Raw genomic sequence first — 25,832 nt, 5'->3', positions numbered from 1 at the left:
GGGCCCTTCAAGACTCAGCTGTTACTTGACAGCTAACTTGATTCACAAGTACCTAAGTGCTTTTTAAATTGGCACTTAAGTACTCTTATGACTGAGTCTTACCAAGTTATTGTCAACACCCAATTCAGGTATATAGATAAGCCATCCTGTTCTGTAAGTCTGTTACTGATTGTATTCTTGGGTTTTGTTCTGCTGGCTTTTCTCTCCATTTCTTCTTCTTCTTCAATTGCATGATTTAAATTTTCTGGCCCTTCTTAAAGAACTAGGATGGAAGAGAATGGAGTACTATATAAAGTTTGCAATTTAAGTGTACAAATGGAAGATATGTCCTTATCTCCTTAAAAACTGAAGACACAGGGGCCCCTGGGTGGTACAGTTAGTTGAGCATCCAACTCTTGATTTCAGCTCAGGTCATGATCTGAGGGTCGTGTGATCAAGCTCCACATCGAGCTCCATGCTCAGCAGAGAGTCTGCTTGAGACTCTCCCCCACACGCCATCCTCCCTGCAGTGCACAAGTGCATGGGTGCTCGCTCTCTCATTCTGTCTCTAAAATAAATAAATCTTTTAAAAAAAAAAAAACCCTAAAAACTGAAAAGGAAGGTGGCAGAATTAGGTCTTCCTCAGCATCTAGCACCGTTTGTGTCATCTTATTTATAGCCCAGAATGACAGTAGCTAACATTTCTCACACACTGACTGAGCCAGCCTGAGTGCTTTAAGAGCAACAGCTCATTTGATCATCACAACTTCCCTCTGGTAGCACTGTCCTAATTTATCATCATAGAACCCAAAGTTGAGAGGTTGTGTAACTTGCCCAAGGTCAGACAGCTCAAAAATGGCAGAGCAGTATGTTCTCAGAGGATTGGCTCCAGACCCTGCAGGTGTCCTACCTCTGAGACAGACCATGTGCTGTACTCTAGGGTCACAGTGGCCTGAAAGAAGCTACTCCCCCACGAGCTAGGAACTTAGCATATTCTTTTGAATCTGTAAAACAGCACCTGACATGTAAGTAGAGGCTCAGAAGTTGTTAAATGAATAAATGATGAGTGAGCGAGCAAGCAAGCAAGGGAGAGAGTGAGAGCTTGGAGTAGGAAATCAAGCAAACTCATCTTCTAGATGTCCTTCTTAACTCATGAGGTGGCGTACCCTGATAGAGGGTTTCTTAACACTGATTAGATGAGGCAAGAATAATGTTAGGATGCTTTTATTTGAAAATACACTCTGAGAATAGAAAGCAGAGTGTTAGATGGAGTGTGTTTGGCACACAGTGGGCCCAGATGTCTACAGGCAAGTTAGACCATTTAGCTTCACGTTGACCGTTCATCCTCCTGATGAGCACTGAGCTCTTGACTCCTTCCCAGGGCAGCCAAGGGGCCTTCCAGCACTGGTTTGTAAATGGCAGCTCATCTCTCTTCAATTCAGCCCGTGTCCAGAATCACAGAATTTAAGTGGGACTTCCGCAGACTCTACAAGACTAATAATGCTCAATGTCATGTTTAATGTACCACTCTTAAGATCTGCCTTGCGAGCATATAGGTGCTGCTGCCTTTACGTCAGCTAGAATTTTAATGTCACAATTCAATATTGAAAATACTTTTTTTCTCAATAACATCAGATATCAGTGCTGCCTATGCTGATTCTTAATGTCAGAGGGATGTCCCTTAAGGACATAGTACTACTTTCCATTAAAAAAAAAAAATCTATTTTATAATTAAAGGTAAGATAGGTGTTGGGGAAGAAAATTTTGGCTCTAAGGTATATATGACATGCCCTTGATGACTCAATAAGAAAAATGCAAGAAATGTGAACAGGTGTGAGGCCAGGTTGGCTACCATACCTGATGCAAGAGATAAGAATTTCATTGTCACTTAGAAGTCTTGATGTCAAGCCTAATCTGCTGTGCATCTTGGGCTATAGCTGGACCCCACCCAGGTGGCCACTGTGACCTAAGTGTTCTTCGAGCCCAGTGTGTACAGTCTCCTGCTGGGAGGATTTGTTTGTTTTGATGACCTGGGGGATTTCAGAGCCAACACCAAGAGTATCACCTTTCAAAATTAGGAACAACGTGGGTAATATTTTATAAGGTAATATTCAATATTATGACTTAGATTTCCAGTAAATAAATTCCATGCCTCATGGAAATAACCTCATAAAATGAAGAGTCTGGCAAATGGCTAGTTTTTTCAACTAGTTCTGTTTCTCTGAAACAAAAGCAAATCTATTTCCCATCTCAAGAAATCAAAGAGTTATTTGTAGTTTATCAAAGCTAGATATTGGGTATATAAGGATCTGTCATATTATGCTATTTACTTCAGTATTTGAAAAAAATTTTCCATAATAAAAACTTAACATGTGTCTTATTTGCAGAGTTATTTTATGAAACTGAACGAAGTTTCAGAAAGGCCTAATAATTCCCCTAACCTGAAGTAAACCAATTCTTGAAGTAGAAGGTTAAGAGCTGCCTTCTGCATTGATTCTAATTCTCTGGACTTAGGATAGAATGTGATTGAACCAATCAACTATCTTTTGTCCCAGCCCCTGGCTTTCTTGGATCTCTTACTTGAGTAATCCTCATCCTACTTGAGACAGTGTTGAAGAACTTGAGGCTTTTCTTGACCTGTGTGGCTCTAGTAAGCCACTGCAATATCAGCTCACCGAGTAGAATGCATGCTGTGTACCTCCAGGGGACTGGAGGTCTGTCAAACATACTGTCCTCCTCATTATCAATCCTAATTTTATAGGAATTTTTATTTTCTATCCCATAAATGCTGATGATATCACTTGAATCAAACCGCCCTTCAAATGAATTTTCTACTGGGCTGCCAGAAAAGTCTGTACCAGGCACATATCTGGGTGGGAATTCCTTAAAACAAGAAAAAATGTTTCCAGCCCTGCCCATAATACTTCCTCACTGAACAGTATCTCAAATGATTAAGCTACTGCTTCTGTGGCAAGGAGTCAAGCATAGTTTCACTGACCCAAGAGGCAGTGAAGTCAAAGATGCCACGAGGTCACATGATATTAACATTCTGATACATCAAACAGGGATCAAAACTCAGTTTATGGGTGGTATTGCTTCAGTGCCATCTACGGTGCTATTATTAGTAGGCCAAGAATAATAAAATACTCGTAATATCTCAAAGACCGTTAGGCATGCTGTTTCATCTTTTAACTCTAAGTGTCCTGGAAACTCATTCCATAAATGGGAATTAAAATACAGCACAGTCTGTTTTTTAGCTTGTCCAAATAAGGTCCTGTGTTGGGTAACAAATGCACAGCAGATGACTGTGTGTTAACCTAGGTAGGTTTTTAACCTAAAGCATCAAAAATTTTTCTTGAATGAATTTCATAATATTTTGGTTTTCTCCAGTAATTTAAAATAGCTTTAGATATTTCAAGTAACATTAGAATATTATTGTTCAGAGCGTATTATGAAACACATGATTAGAAAAACCTCTGCCTCTGATTTCACAGCTTCCAGCAACCCCGGCTCTTAAGCATTTTCCTGGGGATGTGGCCTGCGAGGGGCAGGTTGCTGTTTATTTCTCCTGCTATCGACTTCCCATACCTAAAAGGGCATTATTGCTAGGTGTCTCCTAATTTTCCTACGCAGATAATAATTGAATCTAATAGCTTAGACTTGGGCCTGCTAATTTTCATCTAATCAACAGAGGCAGGAAAACATAGTCTGGAATGCTAACTATGTGAATGAAAAATATTTAGTCATTCTTGAAATGATAGGAATGTTTTTCCAACAAGCTTAAATAAACACAATCTCTACTGAGACTGTGTTAAACTTTTTTTGGATAAGAGACAACTCTTAGGCAACCAAACAGAAGTTAATGAAGGTTATTAAGAAACATGCCCGTCAGAAAAGACTCGTGGACTTTAAAAAAGACAGATCTCATTTTCTTTATGGAATAACCATTGACTCAGAAGTAGCAGAATTGGTTTCCTTTTATCTTTTGTCAGTTTGATAAAATTTAACATTTTAGCTAATAATCACATTGTCTAGCTTTTCAGAGATTTTCAGCTTTACCTAACCATGACTCTATTAGACCATCTTATTTTAAAATCCTCATCTTCATCTCCTTCCACGCTTTACCTCTGTTCTAGAACGGAAATGGAATGGACTCAACACACCTGAGACCTGTGTTCTCAGTGCAGCACTTTTTATATGAAGCTTGTTTGTTTATACCAATATAAGGTCCAATGATAAAGTAGCAAAATTATTTTTAAATGTACCAAGATTTACATATCCAAGTGAAGTGTGTTTCCTTTCAAAATAGTTCTCTGGGAAAACTACGCAGTTCCTGCAGAAATACAATCATTCAGGACATTTTTGATACTTCTCTGTTGGAACTGGTATTAGAGCTTGTGGCACATCCTTTTGAATGCCCGTAGCTTCTCAGACCCCTGACTTTAAAGGTTTATCAGACTCTAGGAAATAGAGTCATTCATGTCTAAGTCTCGTGAAAAAAAGTGGATGATCTAGCTCAGTAAAATCGTTCAGGGGAAGCAGAAAGGGACAGTAAAATAAAGGTACTTTGTCTTCTATGACATAGTAATTTGCTCTGAAAAGCTACTCTAAAAGAGAAGCTTCAAATAGAATTTTAACATGAATAGCATTTTAGCACAAGCATATAGCCTCTGAAAGTGTGCTTTTAGCAATAACAACTTATTTGTAAGTATAACTCCTGGTGTGTTTATTTTTTAAAAAAATCAATTCACTTACTACATAGTATTTTTATGACTTTTAGGGGCTAGAAGCATTTATTTAAATGGTCATGTATTACAACATTTTTTATGATGTTACAGGTGCTCCATTCAAACATATTTTCAAATAAATTAGACTAAAATAATTTCCCTGTAGAAATAACTCTTTTAAGAGACTTAGTGATTCCTCCAAGATTTATTTTTAATATCCTAGCTCTCTAACTCCACTTCTGGTTGTACCATTTTAAACTTTCACTGTATGGTCTTAAGTTTATCTTATAAGAACAAAATGATTTTACATTATTTAATATATGAGGGTTAGCTTTAGAGATTGTAACCCAGTGAATTGTTTTAGAGGCCCTCTTTAGAGTATTTCCTGTGCTGTGTCTGTCTGTTGAAGATAAAATGTCACTCAGTGTATAAAATGTGTGCTACAGTGTTATTATTTAAAAAAAAAAAATCAGGAGTGAAAATGTCTACTAAAGAGTGTCCCTTAGCCATTTGTGGATCTTCCATTAGAGGTAGCTCCTGAGGGGGCAGGGAGCTGATGACATTCATATGTCCTCATCTCCATTTGGGACTCCTAACTGCTCCCCATAACCATCAGCATGCACTGGGAGGTCTACCAGGGACTCAGCTGTGCCATACCATAGTCCAGGGGACCTACCATCAGTTTATTCTAAACTCAGTAGGTAATCAGTGATAATGAACATTGAGTAATTTTTTTGAAATTTGTCAGAAGCATGAAGTGATGGTAATGCCTTGGCATTTTTTTAATTCGAGTTGAATTATTAGGAGTTAGGCCAAATTACCATTTGTACCTACAGAATACCTTTTTACACATCAAGTGAATATTACTTTCACACCTGAGAGATTAGCTGGATTTATCACATTTGTTTGAAACAGAGCCCAATTCAGGTGGCCAGACCAGAGACCACAAAATGTAATTAATGCTGGTCACCAATCGAAAATAAGATTCAGTACAAGGCTCTGTCTTTTATTTTGCAGTGCCACTGTGAAACACAATCAGGAATCCCCAAGAAAGTTCTGAGGCCAACAAGTACTTGGCTCCTGGGGAGTCTTAGAGTCCTGAGCAGTCTAGATTTGACTCTTCACCTTGGCTACTGGAGCAAACCAAGAGCTGTATCTGTGAGCTACGTCCCAACCAGGCAGGACCTCACAGCATGTGCTCTGGGTGCTGACCTCATCCCATTTACTGGCTCCAGTAAATTCTTTTCTACTAAAAATTTACCTTGGCCTTCATTTCCTCCCTTTTGAAAAAGTATACATGCATGATATAATTTGAGGCTGCTTTGGATCTGCTTTGGAACCAAGCAAGGTGTATTTAATGCTTGTTTGGGTCTTTGGTACTTGCCATTTGCCTATACCTGTGCTTTTATACTGTGACCCTGGCACCATTAGTTTGGCTATTGTTAAGAAAACAAGAGATGATATTCTTTTTCACCCTATTAGAAAGCTGTTGCCCTGCACATCAGTTCACTTTTTAAAAACAATTCAAGGAGTCTCTATTTTATTCAAAATTTTATCTAAAAAATGCTTAGCAAAGATAATAAATAGTTTGGGATGGATGGCCATATGCCTCATAGATTGAGAGGGATCAGTAAGTTCAGATCTTTTCAAGATTATGACTCTTTCATGCTTTCTGGGAACCAAGTTTTAGAAAGATTCCATGGAGATTTTAGGCCAGATTAATTCAGTAGAGATGCTTTACAGTCCTGTGACAGACACTGAGCACATTATTATTTGAGTGAAATGCCCCCAGTATTGTTAAGAAAGTACTGGTTGAACTGTCTCTTACTGTTGACGTAAGTCTTATTCAGTCATACATCTGAAACTAGGATTTGTTTATCAAAGACAGCTTTTAGAGATGGGTCTTCTGTCTCCTCTTGCAATTTGAGAGTGGCAAGACCACTGGCAAAGCTACCAAAATATTCCGTATTTTAATGTAATGAGTTTGCCCTCCTCCCCAAAGATCCAGCAAGGCCCCCATCATAAGAGAGGAAGAACGGGGTCAGCCAGGCACACAGAACCATTGTTTCAACTCACACTGGATAAGCTGATTATGAAGAGATTTCTGTTCTCTTCGAGACACCACGGATATAGTCAAATGCGGAACAATGATATCAGACTGCCACTCAGCAAATGTGAAAGGCGCCAGTGGCTGGTCACTAACACGCTCCAAAGCTTACCAGACCATATGAAAGGATGCCATGGACCAACCCACATCCCAGATGCTTTTCATGTTATCATTGGAGATAGAAAAGGATGCTTAGGTTACAATGGACCGGGTTCAGAATGCCAAACCAGTTGTCATACCATTTATCAGCTGAACATTTAAGGCCTGCAAAAGGGCACATAATTCATTTACTCAGCCATCCTCTTGAGACCAGTTGTAGCTCCACGCGGGCAGGATAGTCATGACAAGAGTAATTATAGCAACAAGTAATAGCCATGTAACCCCTAGAGTTTATTGTCCCCTCTTTATGATCTTATTTGAGCCTCACAGTGATATTGTGAGGTTGGAATAATGGATATTCCCATTTTATAGAAACCCAAAGGGGTTCAGCATCATGTGTAAGACCATGAGAGAATAGAGACTCAAGCTAAATCTCCTGTCTCCAAGTCCATGTCCTTGGCATAGCTTCTCTTTAGACCCCCATTATGAAAAGGGAGAGGATGACAAAAGGAAGTTGGTGAATATGAAAAGTACTTGACCATCCTGGCTCAGATATAGAAGCCATTCTTGCTCCTGGCTCTATTCTCAGGTACTGAGACCGTTACTATTATTCTGACCTTTCTGTGGCCTGGCCTTTGATCCTGTTAGATTTCCTGAGCCTCTCCCTGGCTCAGGAATTTTGACCTTGCTGTTCGACCTCCAGGAAAGCCTATTGTGGCTGTGCAGGGACACAGGCCCTACCCGAGGGCACGCAAGCCGCGTTCCCCAGTTGTCTCAGTGCTCATGCTCCCCAGCTGCCCAGCCTCGTTCCCATCCAGGCCCTGGGCCCTGACCAGTGGCACATCCCGACTGAGTAAAGTAAATGGGCTCCTCAGCTCCCCCTCCAGGTGCCAGGTGCTGAGATGACATCATCTGTGCACTCTTTCACATTCAGGAGCCCACTCGTCCCTTTTCTCCTTCTGACTCTTTGCCACTGTTTGTTTTCGTCGCAAGGTAAATTTGCTGAGCACTAAGCAAAAGGGCCCATTCTTCATCCCCTGCTTGTTGTATTGCTGAATTGAGTGTGTGCCCAGCTCTTTGCAGGACTATTTTCATAATACTTTATTCGGCACCATCAGTGAATTGAGATAGTCATAGAAGTGAATTCCTCAGAAAATTGAAATTTCAGGGTGTCAGATTTTATGTTAAGAATTTTGAGGGAGACCTACGCTGCTTTGTATATTTGTCTGCCTTCTCAAGCCAAAGATACAGATCATAATCGAACCTGTTTCAGGCAGTTGCTTATCATCACTGGGTTTCTCGCTTAGACTGCTTGGATTTGGGGATTTTTGCTCAGTTTTCACTATTATTACAGTGTCAGGTTCACAGCAGCCTTCTGATCTAGCTTGCTGCTCAGGGGAAGCTCATTTAGTACCAACTATGTGTAAGGGACTAGCGCAGCAATGAGAATCCTAAAGAACTTACTATCCAGTCCTCCAAAAGGTAGTAAATGAGGGATTCAGCCTGTTAAGGACAATATTGAATGGGAGCCCTTCTTCATCAAAAAAGTGTATGCTGACTTTCGGTGCCCAGGCATCTTTTTTCTTCTTTATTCAGTCATTTAGCATAACTGTGGGCCAAATACTAGTCTTGGTGCTGAAGTTATAAATTGTGAATAAATCATCATTCCTAATGCAGGGACCATTCCTCGAGGGTGTGTTGAGATACCAAAATGCTGAGCACCTGACACACAGTTCAATATAGCTGTTAAAATATGTGTATACACACACATATACAAATGTATTTATGTGACCCATTATTTCTGGTTAAAGATTACCAAGCTCCATCATCTAAGAAAATGAACGATAAAATAATATAAAAATAAAATATAAGACTCATATAGAAGATTCAAATTATTCTTGGAATCTTTTTTTTTTTTTTTTTTTGGTAAGATCTCTCAAGCTAGATTCTTGGAAAAATATATCCTTTATATAAAAAAAAATTTGTCTTTTGTGGTCTTTGAATAATAACCTCAGAATCCTACTACTGTCTTTTCCTATTAAATATGAGATTGATAAAAGAAGAAAAATATCTCCAACAGCCAAGTTCCTTGGAAAAAAGCATACAAAGTTAATAAATAGGTCTAAAGTAAACATATGGTCACTTCTCTATCTGACCATAAAATAATACAGATCTTGGGGACATTTTCACGCTATTCATTTTAAATAAAGAAACTGCTCTCTGATAAGTACTTTAAAAATTACAAGGATGTAGGTGTTGTTATGAGAAATATATACAAAGGAAAAAAGGATCACTAAGTGTGTAGTGGCTGAAAGAATTTGAGAACTCCAGCTGTAGTTATTTTTCCATGACTTCATGAGACTTTTTGTAAATACACATCCATACCCCCATGGAAATCCCCACCTTCCAGGTTAGGGGGGTTTTGTATCCTCAGTCTCTTTCTTCTTATCATCCACATTAATAGTTTCCCCTCTAATTTCATTTGGGAAAATTTCATCTTTATACCACTTCTCTTCCCAGGCTATAATTGTGTTGACAATTTGGTGATTTATTGGAATGGTTTTCTGACCAGTTAGGGTCACATTTGAAAAGCCACTGTGGAGGACGCCTGGGTGGCTCAGTGGTTGAAAAGCCACTGTGGTAACAGAATGACATATGAAGACACAGTAAAGCAGATAAGCTATCTCCTTTGGTTCTGTCTTGTCCAACTTTATCTACAGTTTTATGGCCCTGGCCAGCCTCACAGTAACTGGTAGGCTATAGGAGGCCTGATATACTTAGCCTTAGAAAGTTAGGGAAGCTTTAGAATTTTTCCATTCATTAGATATTCACATGGCTTAATGAAGTGCAGCCCTAAATAAATAAACAAACAAACAAATGATTTTTTAAAACTCCTAAGAGAATGAATTAGGACTGAAAAGAGAACAAAATTGTTCATCTTTGTCTCTCACAATCAAATAAGCAGGCTTGTCAATTTACAGAGAAGAGCCATGTGACGTTATGCAAACCATTATTAAAGTCCAAAAGGAGAGGTAAATACTGTGGGCGCATGAACGTGTATGCATGCACATATTTTCATTGGAGTCAAGGGTGCTAGTAGATAGCTGCTCCTCACCTCCAGGCCCTCCAGACCTGCCATGCACCCAAATGGCAGCAGGGTGATGCAGCACTCCCAGAGATGATAGAAATCTGGAACTAGAGCTAATCCCCAACACCACCCCCCCACCACCACCCTGTCAGAGGCGGTGTTCCAGACAGACCCAGGAGGGATGGCTCTATATGTCTTCCACAAGTATTTTTCCAGAAATCGCCCACCCATACTCAAGAACTACTAATTGACTGTCAGCCTTCCCAGGGTTGCTAATCAGAAAGAGTGCTTCACACCTTCCTCAATGGAAATAATTAGTATTATTTGCAGGAGATAAACAGCTCATAGTAATCAAGGTAATGAGAAGAACTTTGTATGCATTATTTCAAAACCAGAAGTTCAATGGAGTGATAAAGATTAGACACCAAGTTAAAAGGATCCATTAACATTTTCATTTAAGCTACAGTTGTTCAAAATGTAAAAACTAGTGATTATATAAATTATTTCAGGAGCAAATTCACATTATTATTACACACTTTAAAATTATTGAAGATCAAAATATATTCTTTTTAGTTCTCTTGTTGTCCCAGATGTGTTGAACTATCTGATATGACAATAGGACTGATATTAAAACTTTAGCATCTTAAAAGGTTAAATTTGAGTTTCAACTTCTTCCCTTTCTTTTTGGAGAATTTTCTATAAAATAACAAAAAGCAAGAAAGTAGAGAGTTTAGATTTAGTTAACCCATTTATATCTCCTAAATAATCAAATATATGTTATTTTTGTGGCCTAGTGCTGTGGCCTTGGAGTTAAAATACTGATTTTAACTTTGTGCTCCTCATCCAATTAACTGTGACCACAGCACCTTAACATCTCCATTGAGTAGATAAAATTGCTCCTAGGAAATATTTGAACATCAATGTAAAATATTGGTGGTGTTCCTCAGAAACTTAGTTTCTGGGGCTCTCTAAGTCTTAAAAAAATATGAATGTTTTCCTGGAAATATTTTTATTAGGAAGGGCTTTGTTGGGCTTTCTAAGATATGAAAAATAGTTATCTCTAAATTTTGAATAAATGTAAAATAAAAAACCATTATGTATTAATGTTATTGCATATTATAATAGGTCTGCTTCCAGAATTTTGTTCTCTAAGGCTTAGGATAAGAATTGGTGGCTGAACATCTGCACTCCTGACACAATTCCAAGGGTTCTTGTAAAAATAACTCTTCTGGACAGCATAAGGTGCTCAGAGGGTCTTTAAAAATCATTCAGGAAGACAGCAAGCTGAGAACAGCAGTCCCCACTCAGATGCGGGGTAGGAAACAGCAAGCAAACTGGATGTAGATGTAACAAACACCCATTTTTGTTCTTTATTGCTTCTAGGCTCAGAAAATATTTCTAGAATTCTTCTCCACAAAGAAGCTGTTCCAGGGTTCCCTTTAGAAATAGTTGTAGCCAAAGACAATGAATTCCTGCTGTTTCAAGCCTTCTTCCTTTGGAGGACATTAAGGTATTTCTTTAATTCCTCAGCTGATTCAATACAAGATGAGATGGAATTTCAGGCTGATCCTGTAAGCAGAACCTCACTGAACTTCCCCCTCACCAGATACCCACCTTTGTGCAAATATTTGCTCATTCTCCTAAATGAGGAGATCTGAGACAATTTTTCTCCTTTGAAAGGGGCCCACTAACACATCTCTGCCCAGCCAGTTTGAAGGTGGGGGGGGGACAGTTTTCTTTGCTCCAAGCAACAGGCATTGTATACCATGATGCATCATTGTCTCCAAAAGTCTTAGCAGGACCCCTGTTCAACAGATAATACCCAAACCTGCCAAGGGCACAGCATCACCATCATCCTTCTGGAAAGGCATGTACTTTCTGGCCTATCATTTCAGTATTCCATGTAATATAAGAGCATAGAAATGTAGGATTTACATGAGAATCTTCTGGTCTTCAGGCCAAGACTCATCGAGATATTCTCCATTTTCAGAACACTGTTGTACAAAGTGTGAGATAGGAACAGTCCCTGACACACAGAGTACTCTTAACAAAGCAGCTCACATATGTCACATATGTCACCAACACTTCCTCCAACTTCTTTGTGTGGATTAGAAACAATCATACTATGATACCATGATTCTAGATTCTTTAAAATTACCTCTTCCCACCCTAAGAACTTCCTTGGATAGAAACTTTGCAAACTGTCTAACTTTTGGTCATTACTCTATAAGGACTCTAAATGTAACGTTGATTTTAAATGCTCTAATTCAGGATGGTATCAAATGGGTCTCACTTTGGAGTTCATTATTTGGAATAAGAAATTGAATTGCAGTGGTTTTTCTTTCCCAGAACACTGTCCTTATGTTAGTAAGAGCACCACTCCTGAGATTACATGTGAATGTTTTGGACTGAAAGCGAACTCTCAGATTGGTTTATGATAATATCAGCTCTTTTGCTAGATAACTTGTAGTTACATATTCCTGTTGTAATGTTCTTACAGAAATTTAACTGTGATACAGAGAGGGCCTCACAGGGTAGGACACCAGGCCCTAAAATGTTGAGAGAATGATGGAAGGGAATAGAATGTAATGCATGACTTCAGATGAAATGTTAGACAGCTAGTTGTCTACAAATGTGTCTCTTACATGTAGATCACCATTTCCTCCAGTGACCTAGGACAACAGCAGTAAGTACCCACAAAATCATGCGTCACCACAAAAAGCTTTAAAATTTTGTTCCAGTTTGTACTTGAAAATAATACTTGTTTCTTAATGTCATAAAAATGAGAGGACAAGTGTTAAAATGCTTTCTAAAAACATTTAGACTTCTATCTGTATTGGCTATATCACGGTGAGAGTTGTTGTATTCAGCCAACGTATGAGGGGAAATTGAATAGTTCTAGAGTAAATTGACAATTTCCATGAGTAAATGGTTTTGTTGAGTTGTTCTGTGTTTTAACATTAAATGTTGAGCAAGACATAATTTGAAATATATATACTTCCAATTTCTTCCATCTAATGTATCATAAATGAAGGAGAAATATAATTTTAAAGGTGCAAAATAATTTTTTCTTTCTTGCCCTTGACCATATTATCTGGGACTTGGAAGACATCCAGTAAGGCTTGTTTTATCTTAAATATTTGCCAGCACCTAATGAATAGCTCTTCTGTCCATTTTCTTTTAATTTGTTAAACTGAGAAAAAGCTATCACCCTCAATGTTGTAGGAAAACATGCTCAGCGGATCTCCTTTCCTGGAGAAATGTGTGCTTGATGGACATCTGTGACTCTCTACCTAGATGATGAAGCTATTTGGATAAGGTGTGGGACGGTTCAAGTCAGTGGCATGGTTCTGATCCTCAGACCATCCCATTTCTTTTTCCTTTTACTTCCTAGCCACAGATCACAATTCTGATTTCATGCATTAAACATAATAAGTATCAAACAGAGCATATACAGCACAGCACTATTAATTCTCTTCACAAATCATTAAAATTCATTAAAAGTAAAATTTTACACTACCCTATGATTATTATGCATTTCCAGCATCGGTATAATCTGCCCAAATACATTTTTCCATAATGTATTTTCTGAAGGCAAAAGTTTTTTGTGAACTTAAATATCAGTAAAGACTACAAAGCTTTGGTCCACGTAGATATGTTCAAAACACTTCTTTACCCATAAGCCATTCCCTAAAGCACTGAGCATGGATTTCAGAATCCAGCCCTGGTTTTTGCTCTCAGAACTCTAGAGCATATACCTAACTCCTTTGTCTTTGGGATAATCCATAGTGTAGTTCCTTAAAAGTGATTCAAGTCCTCTGTTCTGTCTTACGTTTGTGGTTAGAATAATGTTGACAAAACATTGTCTGTCTTGTGGCCAAAGGCTGAAATGGAATCAGTATTTTGGGTGACTAATAACAGTAATGATAAAAGAAAAGCTATGTAGGTTCACAAACCAAAGATGTTTACAGTAAATTTTAAGAGAATATCAGAAAGCAGCACAGCTGTATTTAATTCATGGCATCTTGAAACTTGCCTAAACTTAAACTACTTTTTGATGTTTACAGTTACCTGTCAGAGAGGATACGTCAGTGATTTAAAGAAATTAGAAATTTTACAGCGGTGGAAAGTTCACATAAAAATTTCAGGGAGATGTTCTTCAAACTGTGTTGCAATAAAAATAGAGAATGTGCCTATACCCTCTTAATACGTATTTTTACAGGGAGAGTGCTGATCAAAGCATCTCTTGAGTAAGTCATAGTTGCCTGCTACCTGTGAAGGGCTGAATCATTGGCCTCTTTTAGCAGATGGATAAAAATGTAGAACTCTTGATCTTAGCAGTGGCAGTTAAAACACTTATTTTAGTCTCTCTTCCCTGGTAACGGGAAATGAAACTGGAGAAAGACAGTGTGAACTAATGGATAGAGTGTTGGACAGGAGGTCAGGAACCTCTGTTCTGTTCTATTCCCAGCCTGCCACTGGGTTGCTATGTAAACTTAGATAAGCCAGTCACCCTCTCTGCACCTCATATTTTCCATTTGTGGAAACATAGGTAGAGACATTCTGTACTTAGCTCCTCACAAAGATATTGTGAGGACCAGCTTACTCTGAAGAAGTTCATAGTATCTTTTGGTTAAAAAGAAGCTACATAAATATGTCAGTGGCCCTATTCCTTTTGAGGACACCCTTCCCACAATCTTACATTATATAAGTTGTCACTTAGCTGCATTGCAAAACAAGGACCATTATGATGGGCTTTGTACTACACAGGTGGCCACGATTGTGACCCTGGAGCCAGAATGCCTGGGCTTGAGGCTTGAGTCCATCACCTACTAACTCTGTGATCTGGAACAAGTGTGCCATCCTAGATTTTCTTATCCATAAAATGGGGGAAATGAGAGCATTTGTCTCCCTGGAGTGTGATGAAGCTTAAAGGCATTCATAAAGAGCAGTATAAACATACAGACCCATAATGCACTTTATGTAAGTGTGCAATTACTTCCCTAGGACAAATCTTCATTATTAGCATGACAGGGTAGGTACACATCACCTTTGGCCTTGGTTTCTTCTATGCTTTTCTTCCCAGAACGGCCGCTCACTCTTCCTGCTGACCGGCTGCTTGTGTCTGACTCTGCCACTCCTGTAAGCCCTGGGTCCTGAGGATAAGTTCCTAGTCACTATTATATCCAACATATCATCTGTAGTAATTGAAGGGTTGTCCTATAAAAGATAGGAAATCCAGATTTCAGAAGAGTTATGAAATGGAGAGATAATTGACAGGTTGGAAACTGTGTCCTGATTTTCATAGAAAATAAACTCTGAAAACATCAAGCGGAAATAGAAGAATAGTTAACAATTAAATGGAATTAATTTAACCTCTTCTGTCTGCTTTCTATGATGGTGACCATTGGAGAAGTATTATGTGAAGATACCAAAAAAAATACAGACAAGCCCAAATGTAAAGAAAAAGAATTCTTGGATTTTCAAAAATCTAAATAAAAATCTTTCTGTTTCAGGGGTTAAAAACATTATGAAAGTATAAAAGTTTAGAGTTTGATAAAAATGATTGATTTTTTTTTAAATGATTGATTTTTTTTTTTTTGCAACTTACTGTAGTGTGGGATTTCAAAGATTGAATAGCATCTAAGAGGTAATCATATGTTTGATTGATTTTTTTTCTCTTTTTATTATTAGAGCCAACGTACATCACAATTGATCCACCTGCATGTGGGGAGTTATCAAACTGCACGCTGACAGAGAAGGACTGCGTTTATGGTTTCAAACTTGATCACAATGGTTGTCGAACCTGTCAGTGCAAAAACAGTAAGTCTACAGAAGACTGCATTTTGTTCTGGGCCTAATATGATAGTGTCAAAGCATATTATGTGATTGAATATCTTTTTCATTCCTATTGATGACATTCCTTTAGCAACCTGAAAGAAGAAAAGAAAATTTGTATTTAACACAAACAAATACAGAGTCATTTGGGGGCAGAAAGGTGCTCCTTTATTCTCCTTTTCATGTTCACTGTATTCAGATACTACCTGCTGTCCAGCCGCATCATGGGTCTTTGGAGTACATATCTTTCCAACCACCCAGTTGGCTCTCTCTCTAACACCGTTGCTGGAATCATCCAATGACAATGACAAGGTGGTCACCTGCATAAAGGGTGTCACATACTACATGTGGCAGCCATAATTCTTAGCATGTGCTTCACACTGTTGATCCCAGCTCTCTTCCATGTAGATTCCAATCATGTCTCCAGGCTATGACCTCTGAAACTTTAGATAGAGTATATTGCATTGCTTCCGGCGGGGGGGGGGAGGGGGGGGGCAATGAATTGCTCTTCATGTTTAAAATGACTTTGAATCCCCCAATTCTTCTGCTAGAATAAATATCTTCAGTCATGTCAGCCATTCCACATGTGACATAGTTTTTAGAACTTTCTTGGTCCTTTCCATCTTCCACATACTTAATAGGTCACTATCTTTGTGTGAATGTCTGGCCCAGAAACATATAGAATACTTCAGAATTTGGTCTGATCAGTGCAGTGGTATTGTATGGCCTAAATTCAGATTAGCTCTTTGAGTTTCACATTGTTGGGTAATACTGAGTTCACAAGTAGACAGTACCACTGGGTGCTTTTTACATCATCTGTTAGGTGGTTCTCCATTCATTTTGTATTTGAATATTTTTTTAAATGATACAAATATAGGGCCAAATTAAGCAGGAAATTATCCTGAGAGGGTTTCTTTTTCTTTTCTTTTTTTTTTTTTTAAGATTTTATTTATTCATGAGAGACACAGAGAGAGGCAGAGACACAGGCAGAGGGAGAGGCAGGATTCCTATAGGGAGTCTGATGTGGAACTCGATCCCAGGATCCCGGGATCATGATCTCAGCCAAAGGTAGAGGCGCTCAACCACTGAGTCACCCAGGTGTTCTATCTTGAGAGTTTTAAACTATTTCCCAACTACTTGGAATATTTTTGAATCTTGATAATGTGATAAGCATAATTTGCATGTCCTCGTCCAAACTGTTAAACTGAAATAAATTGTGCAGAACCAAGGACAGATCCCCATTGCACTTAAGACCTACCTGCACAATGACCCTGAACCATAATCCTCACTCCCTTAGTGAAGCTATTCAGCTAACAACATGTCAGCTCCATCTCCACAAGGATGTCTTGAGACACTCCATCTGTGTCTCATCTGAAATGAAAACACATTACATTTGCAGCGCTCTTTTGCTGGAAACCCTATTTTAAGCATAAAATGAAGGTAGTGGGGCATGGCTTATTCTTCATGAACCTACACTGGCTACTGCTGGTCATTGCTTTCCTTTCTAAAGCTCACAAATCACATGTTTAACCATTTTCTTCATAGAATTTTCAGTTGTGAATGTCAAGTTTGGTTCCTGTAGTTTGAGAATCCTTTGTCCCTTTTGAATTAACATTTGGTGGCCTCCTTTAGTTTTCTGAAATCTCTTTCCATTCTGTCTGATCTCTCAAATATAGACAACCCTTCTATAATAAGCAGGTTCTCTGTGACCCTCCGGGTATAATTATCCTGGGCTCAGAGGCTTGGAATTACTTAATGTAGGTAGATGCTTACTTTCTGATTTATCAGTTATCTTGGGCTTTATGTCCTCTTAACCTTAATTGTCCAACACTTTCTTTTATAAGAATACTCTGATGAAGAAGACAGACACAAAAAAGAAGTTGAGTAATTCAGTTTTTTTCAGTTACATATTACCATCACTCCGCTTGCCTGATGGAGTTGGTGCTAAAACGGAGTTTATAAAACTGCTGTTGTGACTTTGATTGTTTCCGTCTTTAAATGTCCTATAAGCTTCCACGCATCGGGGCTGTCCTGGCTTCATACCTCTTGGAAAGCTGACTTCATTAGGGAGCTGGCTTGCCACCTACACATGTTTGCTTAACTGGCCAACTTCGGGTTTTTTGACACCAAGATAATTGGTATTATATTCTGAAGAGTTTATATTTTAATACTTCCCAACTGTCTTGAGCTGCACATCTTTCTGATCATGGGAGCATACCTAAATTTTTTTCTGAACTTTTTGAAGTCTAAAAATACAGATTTCATTGTGCCTGGTCTCCCTGCCTACCACCTTCACCTGGGCTTTGCTGTTAGGAACTTTTTCACCACATGATTATGCTTATAGAAGACCCCTGGCACTTCACAAGGAACCCTTTGTAGTTAAGTCCAAAGAAACAATTTTCCTTCAGTTGCCATTGAAGCAAGTCAAAAATGGATCACTGACTTTTTGTAAAGTGAGACTATTAGGAAAATTCTGTTCTGCCTTTGTGTTTAATGTTCCTTCTGGCTTTGTATCAGGAACTTGTATGCATACTACCTGTTGGTGCCTCCACTTCAGTAACATGTGGGAAGGGATATGTACAGGAGACAGTTGCATTTTGTGTCACTGTTTTTTTTTTTTTTAACATATAAATCTTTATTGCCTGTTGATTATCTGCAAATTTTATTTGCAGGGATCTCTGGTCTTCTGCCCTCCTCCTTCCTTTCTTATTTTGCTTCATATAATAGAGCACCTGCTGAGTTCTAGGTACTGTACTAGGTATTCATGCCACAAACATGAATAAAATACAAAATCCCCCCTAAGAAAAAAGTTTCTTGTAACCAGTACACTAATGAAGTATCACCATTTCAAATCAAATTCTGTAATTTACAATTCCTATTTTTTTTTAAGATTTTATTTATTTATTTGAGTGCAAGAGAGAGAGCAGGAGTGGGATGAGGGGAAGAGGGAGATGCAGACTCCCCACTGAACAGGGAGTCTGATGCAAGGCTCAATTCTGGGACTCTGGGATCATGACCTGAACCAAAGGCAGATGCTTAACCAACTGAGCCATCCAGGCACCCCTTACAAGTCCTATTAAAAGGAAGCTTTGGTCCTGTAAAAGAACCCAGACACATGCTGACACCAGACGATGTAACTGACCCATTTCCCAGGGTCATGCTAGGCACTCAGCAGATGTTGGTTGAGCTGAATTAGCAAGAAGCCATCAGAATTGGGAATGCCATTGGACATCATTCTTGTTTGAGATCCCCTTCTGTGTTCTTGCCATTCTGACCATGTATGCATTTTATCGCATTTATTCTTGACCTGGGTTAATCTTTTGCCATGTCACTTGCTGCCACTATATACCTAAGTACATAAATAAACACCAAGTAGCATTTGTCAGTTTGTATCATACAGAAGTCTGGTCATAGAGCATTCTGCTCTCACTCCCATCTATTGGCAATCCGGACACCTTTGGAAGCCACACCTTTAGAAGGTGAGTAAAGCAAGCTTCCAGATCCTTAGCGGTCAGATCCCTGTCACTGTACATACCTAGCTCTCTTCCTAGGCTCTGGCTGCAGACTAACCTGCATCTAGCTCATTGAGAAGTTGCTTTACTACTCTGGGCCTCTGTGTCCTCATCTGTAAAGGGCAAATAATAATGCCTAACTAATGGGTTATTCTGAGGACAAAATTAATGAATGCAAAGCTAGCTTTACTAGCTGACATAGGATAATTATTACTCTGTTTACAGAAAATGATAGCTGTTTTATAACACATCCATTTCTGAGTCAGCTCAAGCTGGCTGTTATGGAAAGCCCCCAGCTTCCCCTCCTTTGTTCCAACACAAACCTGCCTCTGGTTCTTCCTGTCCTCCAAGGACCCTCACACAAACAATTTTCCTTTTACCTTTTAATTTTAATCATCAAATATTCCTGTTCTCTTTCACCTGGTTTTAGAAAAAGCAAACCTCCTTGTACTAAAAGATGGCATAAGTATGTTCTCTTTCCCATTGCAGCTACTTGATAAGTACTGAGTTTGTCTAAATTTTGCATCCAGCCAGAGCCCATTTCACAAATGCAGTGGCCCTAACCATACATACCTCAGTTTTCTGTTAGGGATTAGACCTTTTTTAAATAGACCACTGGCATCAGGATTTCTTAAAATAAGACCAGTGCCCAATAAATATTTCTCCCTGTTCATTGCTTTGTTGTTCATTCTTTTTTCATTTAGCATTTATTGACTGCCTACCATATGCCACAAACTAGGGATATGAAAAAGACAAAAATGGACTTTATCCTCGACTAGCATTGTTAGCATGTCAGTATGCTGTCATGATATTGCAGTAGAACCAAGCATATTCTACACAACCTCTTTAAGATTGAAATCAAAACCCAGTGTTGAGGACTCCTTCAAAAACCACATGGAAGGTATAAGACAAAATATTCTTTTGTGTGAACACACTGTAGCTTTGCTATTTTAACCTGTAACAAGTAACATAACACTGCTCAGCAAAGTAATGCATCAAAGGCATACAGAGAATTTAAATTATTCCTGAGTCATTTTCTCATATTTAGAATAAAGAAAACAAATATGGAGGAAGATGTTTAAGTACGACAGCTACAGAAGTTAAAGCTAAAATCATTTAGGTATGCTGTTAGTAACCTAACACTTTCTCAATGTAAACTATTAATAATATCATTTGTTAGCCAAAAATGTTAGCTTTGCACAGTGGCAGTATCGTAGCCAATGAGGTTTATCCGAGGCACGATTATTGCTAATTGAAAACTTAACCAAAAATGTTGGTTGCTGTCAGATAGACATACTACACTTTGGCTTACTATAATGAACTATCTGTAGTAAATGACATCAGTGAATTAAATGCTCTCCATCTCTTGGCAGCTTATTTTCTACACCTTTAAATCAAGTGGATTTGACTGGATTATTTTTAGCTTCTCTTCCAGTTTTAACATTCTGTAATTCTAGGAATTAATGTTTTTATTTAGAAACTGATGCAGGCATAGGAAATTAATGGTAGCAATAAGAAAAAGCCATCCTATTTTTAATGAAATATATGTATATGAATCAAGCATCTAAAGAAGGTTGCAGCATCAGATACAGGCAAACAGGCTCCATGTTTTCATAACTCAGAACTAAAGAAATAACTAAAGCCCAAAGTCAAGATTGGGACAAGCATTTGTAGTGTTGCATTTCTTTATTTAATAGTCTTAGAACCTTCCTGATGTTTTTAACTGGGAAATGCCAGTGTCCAAGAGTGTGAAGGGTGCAGCAGAAGTGTGATGCAGCCCCAAGGGACATGGTCACATTGTGTTCCATATGCAGTTACATGGTACTCGCTTAGACTAAAGTACCAATATAGTTGTGTCATATTTTGGCCTTGGGAGCAAACAACACTTTTTCTCTAGAGTAAACAGAGAGTTACTACAAAACTATCAACCAACTATGCTGCACAGGCCTTGTACTTTGCAATTATTTATCACTTTCTCTTCAATGGTAATTCTCCCCTAAGATTAGAGAGCATTTTTAGATTGCAGTAGTCATAATGCTGAAAAATTATGAACATAAGGACACCATTCTTTTATGCTGCCTCATGTGATGTACTAAAGGTTTTCAGACAAACTTATAAACCCCCACCCACCTATAAAAAAGATATTTTTACTTTGTTCTGCTCTTGATGTAAACACCTGAATTAATGATACACTTATAGTAAGAAAAGTCTGTAATTGATATCAGGATCTAGGACCAAAAGGCTTTAATATCCTTTCTTTCTGAGTTAGAAGATGGTATTTTGAGATGTTTAGTTAAGTGCCAGTATTTTAGAAGATTCTAAATCTAGCAAAGTAAGTTTTTTTCATCTTATTTTTCTCTTACTATGGCAGCCTCGATGAGAGTGGAGGAGTAAATAGCAAGAACATTGATTGCTTCATTCATTCAGCAAATGTTTATTGAACATTCACTCCACGGTAGCTAGCACCTAGGCTGTATAAATAAAGAAAATAAGGCCCTACTCTAGAGCCCCCTTCTGATGGGAAACAGAATGGAGACAGGCCCGCAGCAGGCCAAGCGGTACCAAGCCAGGATAACATTAGAGCATCCTGCCCTAGGTGGCATAGCGTATCTCCTGTCCTGAGTACCCTCTCATTTGTTTAAAGGTTAGCAGCCTTTGTTTGAAATTTCCTTCCATTGCAAAATAGAGTAGTTCCAGACAAATGTAGCTTTTATTAGTTTGTTTCAACTTGGTAACAACTGTCTTTAAGAGTGAAAACCCTTCTAGATTGAAGTCTGTGGAAAAACAGCTTTTTGATAGGGCCAGAAAAATAAAGGCACAAAGTGCTCAGACTCAAAAAGTTTGAAGGAATTGAATCCCCAGGGATGCTGACTTTGGGGTGTTGTCAGAGTGTTTTTATCTTCTATTTCCCAACATAATCTGCTTGGTGTTGTGACTTAAAAATTCATGGAATAGAAAAATGGGTTCACAACTTCGATTTCAGTGTCAGAGAAAGAAATGTGGCTCTTTCTTCTCCCTCCTTTATCATCCCTTAATGATGGAAAGAGATGAAAACTGATGACCTTTCAAGTCCTATAATTACAAATTTTTAAATGAGCCATTTAGAATTTCTCTTTTAAGGATGCAAATTAGTAATCATTTGCTTCGCAGTGTGATACAGACCCACAGGGTTATATTAAATATGTGTAATGAAAGGTTTATGATCAGGACAAAGTAGAAAATTATACCATAAATCACATTTTCCTCTTTAAAAGATAGCAAATTAAATATTCGTGTATTGCCAGCTAAGATTCACAAAAGATGGTATCTTAAAATATTTATGTAAAACCTGAACCCTTCCCATCTATTAATTGTAGTTCAAGGTTTAATTTTAGATTATAAGATTTGCGTGTGGAGGGGACACGTATTCTGTTTTTCTGGGTAACGTATGCATTATTTACAATATTTATGCTTTTAAGGGTGTCCAAATAAAATATAGATTCATTTATTATTCCGACAAAAATAGTCTCTGCTTCCCATCTTGCCAGTCTTTGCGGAGCAGTTATCAAACATTGCTGTACTTTTGCCATCACTGTGTCAGCTTCTTTAAATTTGACTGACTTTCAGACTCTGCATTCAGTACAGACAGCCTCAAGTTGCTTTAGCATACCACCAAGCATGCTTTTCTTACTTAAACATTTGTGTTCCTTACATTACTCTGTTAATTCCTACCTCACACCTTTTTAAATCTTTCTAGAAGACTCTTACAAAGCTAATATCTCTATTAGTTCCTTTTGCGCACCACCATAGCTTCTTCCCCTTCTTTTTTGAAATTCTAAAATAATGTTACTAACAGAGGACAGTTAAACATCTTTCCAAATTCTAACAGAGGAGAGTTAGAACATTTCAAATAGTGGATAAACATTAATTAGACATTTTTAGCACATACACTTTTGAGTCAATTAAGTTTATCCAAAGATATGGGTATCTGTCAGTTGGAGAGAAAAAATATCTAAATGAAACAATATTTCACTATTTCACTTTATATCATGTTATTAGACTTGTTTCTTTTTAAAGAAAGGGTATAAAATCCTTTAGGCTGCATATAATATACAGTATTATAGGATAATATCTAAAGCTCCTAAGAGAAAACATTGTGTGAACACTTAGGAATGTATGTTACTGTGAGCATTTAGTAGGAGTAAAATGTATAATGAAGTTTGGGTGTAAGTTTCTAGTTCTCATATTTTTACAGTAAATGGTAATCAGTAGTTTGAGGAACTCATAAGAACAAATCTCATGAAAAAATAGCACTCAATTTTCATCCACACCTCAAATAGTAGTTACTAGCATGCTCTTTAGCACCAGATTGGAATACACTTCAGAAATCTATTTTTCTGGGCATTCTTTTCTGTATTAGTACCAAGATGTGAAGTTACATTGTGATAACCGTGGGATGGTGCCTCTATAATTTTTAAGCATTCCTAATGATGTGGTACAGGTAAGAAATTTCCATCTGTGGAAGAGGATCGGGAGATTAGGGGGAGGCATGGAAGTGTCAGGATATTCATCAGCACCTTAGGCTCGCTGCTTGTCTCCACAGGGGAGGAGCTGTGCTCGGGCCTCAAGCGAGGCTGTACTTTGGACTGCCCCTTCGGCTTCCTGACTGATGCCCACAACTGTGAGATCTGTCAGTGCCGCCCACGGCCCAAGAAATGCAGACCTGTAATCTGTGACAAGTATTGTCCATTTGGATATCTGTAAGTATTTCTTAATTCAGAAGATCTGTTCTTAATTATCTGTAAGTTAATGAAACGTCCATACTTATTTTTGTTAGCTGTTTCGTGTCTGTGTGTGTGTGAATGGATCAATGATGCACTGAATCCAGAGTATCTATGCTTGCTTTGTTCAGTGAATCAGAGAGCAGCAAAAGGAGGGTGTCTCCAAAGATAAAGATTCAGTGCTACTCTTACTCTTTTGTTAAGATGGACCAAAGCCTTGATTATACCACTGTCCTTTGAGCCTCTCTGTGAGACTTCCTCATTGCAAAAGCCTTTGGACACTGCTGGGGGGCATGGAATTGTCATGAGATCCTAGTACTGTATGTGCCACAACTCTTCATAACTGTCCCAGTGACGGTTTAGTGATGATTTCTTTAGTGTGTACTTCAAGATCACTGGACAGCCACTTATTGGCAACACGGAGCGTGCTTGCTTGCCATGCCTCAATATCTTATCTTGGTGCTGGTCTATAGTTTATAATATTTTTTCTTCATGTAGTAGTACATTTTATGGATTTCCTTAGAGATAAGAACCATGACTTTTATTTTCAAAAATTTCTTCATTGAGCCAGACTCCATGAAAATCTAGATTATTCCAGGGGACAAAGTACTTGACATTTGTTTAGTGTCTCTATTAACATCTATTTGTGCCTTTGTATTAAGTTGGTTCCTTCAAAAAAATACCTTTCATCATCTTGCCTATCATTTTTTCCTTAAAGATTTATTTTAGAGATAGAGCACCTGCACAGGTGGGGGGAGGGGCAAATGAAGATTTATTTATTTGAGAGAGGGAGAGAAAGGCAGGCAGCAGTGGGGGAAGGGCAGAGGGAGAGGGACAACTCTCAAGTGGACTCCCTGCTGATCACAGAGCCTGATATGGGACTCAGTCTCACGACCCTGAGATCATGACTTGAACCAAAATCAAGAGTTAGATGCTTAACTAAGCCACCCAGGTGCCCCATCCGCCTTTCGAATTTTTAATATATTTTGTAGTACTAGTAATTATAAGGGACTTAGATTCATCATCTCTTGCCTACCATTGTAAAGTTACCATTTTTTATGGTTCCTCTTAGGAATTCTAGTTTAGCAGGGATAGGGGAATAAATTGGGAACACTCACTCTCCTTTAACAGGTCGCCAAATTAACAAACTGTCACTGTTCTTAATCCTAAAATATGACTGTGATAGCCAATAAAAATATTATTTCTCAGCTTTACTCCTAATATACAATAAAGTGTTATTAGCATCATAGTGACTATAACTGCCTGCTGCAGTATTATAACAGCTCAGAATCAAGGCTGAATTCAAGTCCAGCCTTCACCTTGGAGAGAAGTCTCTTAGAGGACTGTAGAGTCCATGTCATGTTCCTGTCAGTAAGCACATTTAGGGAGGACCGAGTAGACCACCGTAGACAAATGAGCACTTTATCAGCTAGAATATGTGTTTCAAGGACAGCCTCTGAAAGAAATGTTGAACACCCACCTTATGGGAGCGTGAGGATGACGGCAGTGGTCAGGGCCCCCATCCATACCTGCTAAGTGGATTGTTCCTCTCTGTGTGCAGCAAACACTTAGAAAAGGGGGAGGGTGGGCAGGTGGATGGATGGAGATGTAAATGAATGAACAAACAAATCAGGTAAAGCCTCAGTAAAGCTTAAAAATAACATAGCTGGACTGAGTATGAATAATTCATTAGATTCTCTGTTCTTGTTATGTTGACATAAA

At 38.4% G+C, this 25,832-nt stretch overlaps 1 protein-coding gene and 1 non-coding gene across 4 annotated transcripts in view; both read left to right on the top strand.

Moving 5' to 3' along the window:
* CRIM1 (cysteine rich transmembrane BMP regulator 1) overlaps positions 1–25,832 on the top strand; it is a 184,682-nt gene that overhangs the window by 118,785 nt on the left and 40,065 nt on the right. For all 3 annotated transcript variants that reach the window (XM_072770548.1, XM_072770547.1, XM_072770546.1), the window contains 2 exons: positions 15,695–15,823; positions 23,933–24,089. In XM_072770548.1, coding sequence (XP_072626649.1) covers positions 15,695–15,823; positions 23,933–24,089 — 286 coding nt within the window. The remainder of the gene's footprint in view (positions 1–15,694; positions 15,824–23,932; positions 24,090–25,832) is intronic.
* LOC140602035 (U4 spliceosomal RNA) lies at positions 20,542–20,682 on the top strand. The gene has a single exon (XR_012005085.1). It is a non-coding gene; the product is annotated as a U4 spliceosomal RNA (small nuclear RNA).

This window comes from Canis lupus, chromosome 12, assembly GCF_048164855.1.
Source record: "Canis lupus baileyi chromosome 12, mCanLup2.hap1, whole genome shotgun sequence".
NCBI classification, from domain to species: Eukaryota; Metazoa; Chordata; class Mammalia; order Carnivora; family Canidae; genus Canis; species Canis lupus.
This window is presented reverse-complemented; position numbering and strand designations above follow the sequence as displayed.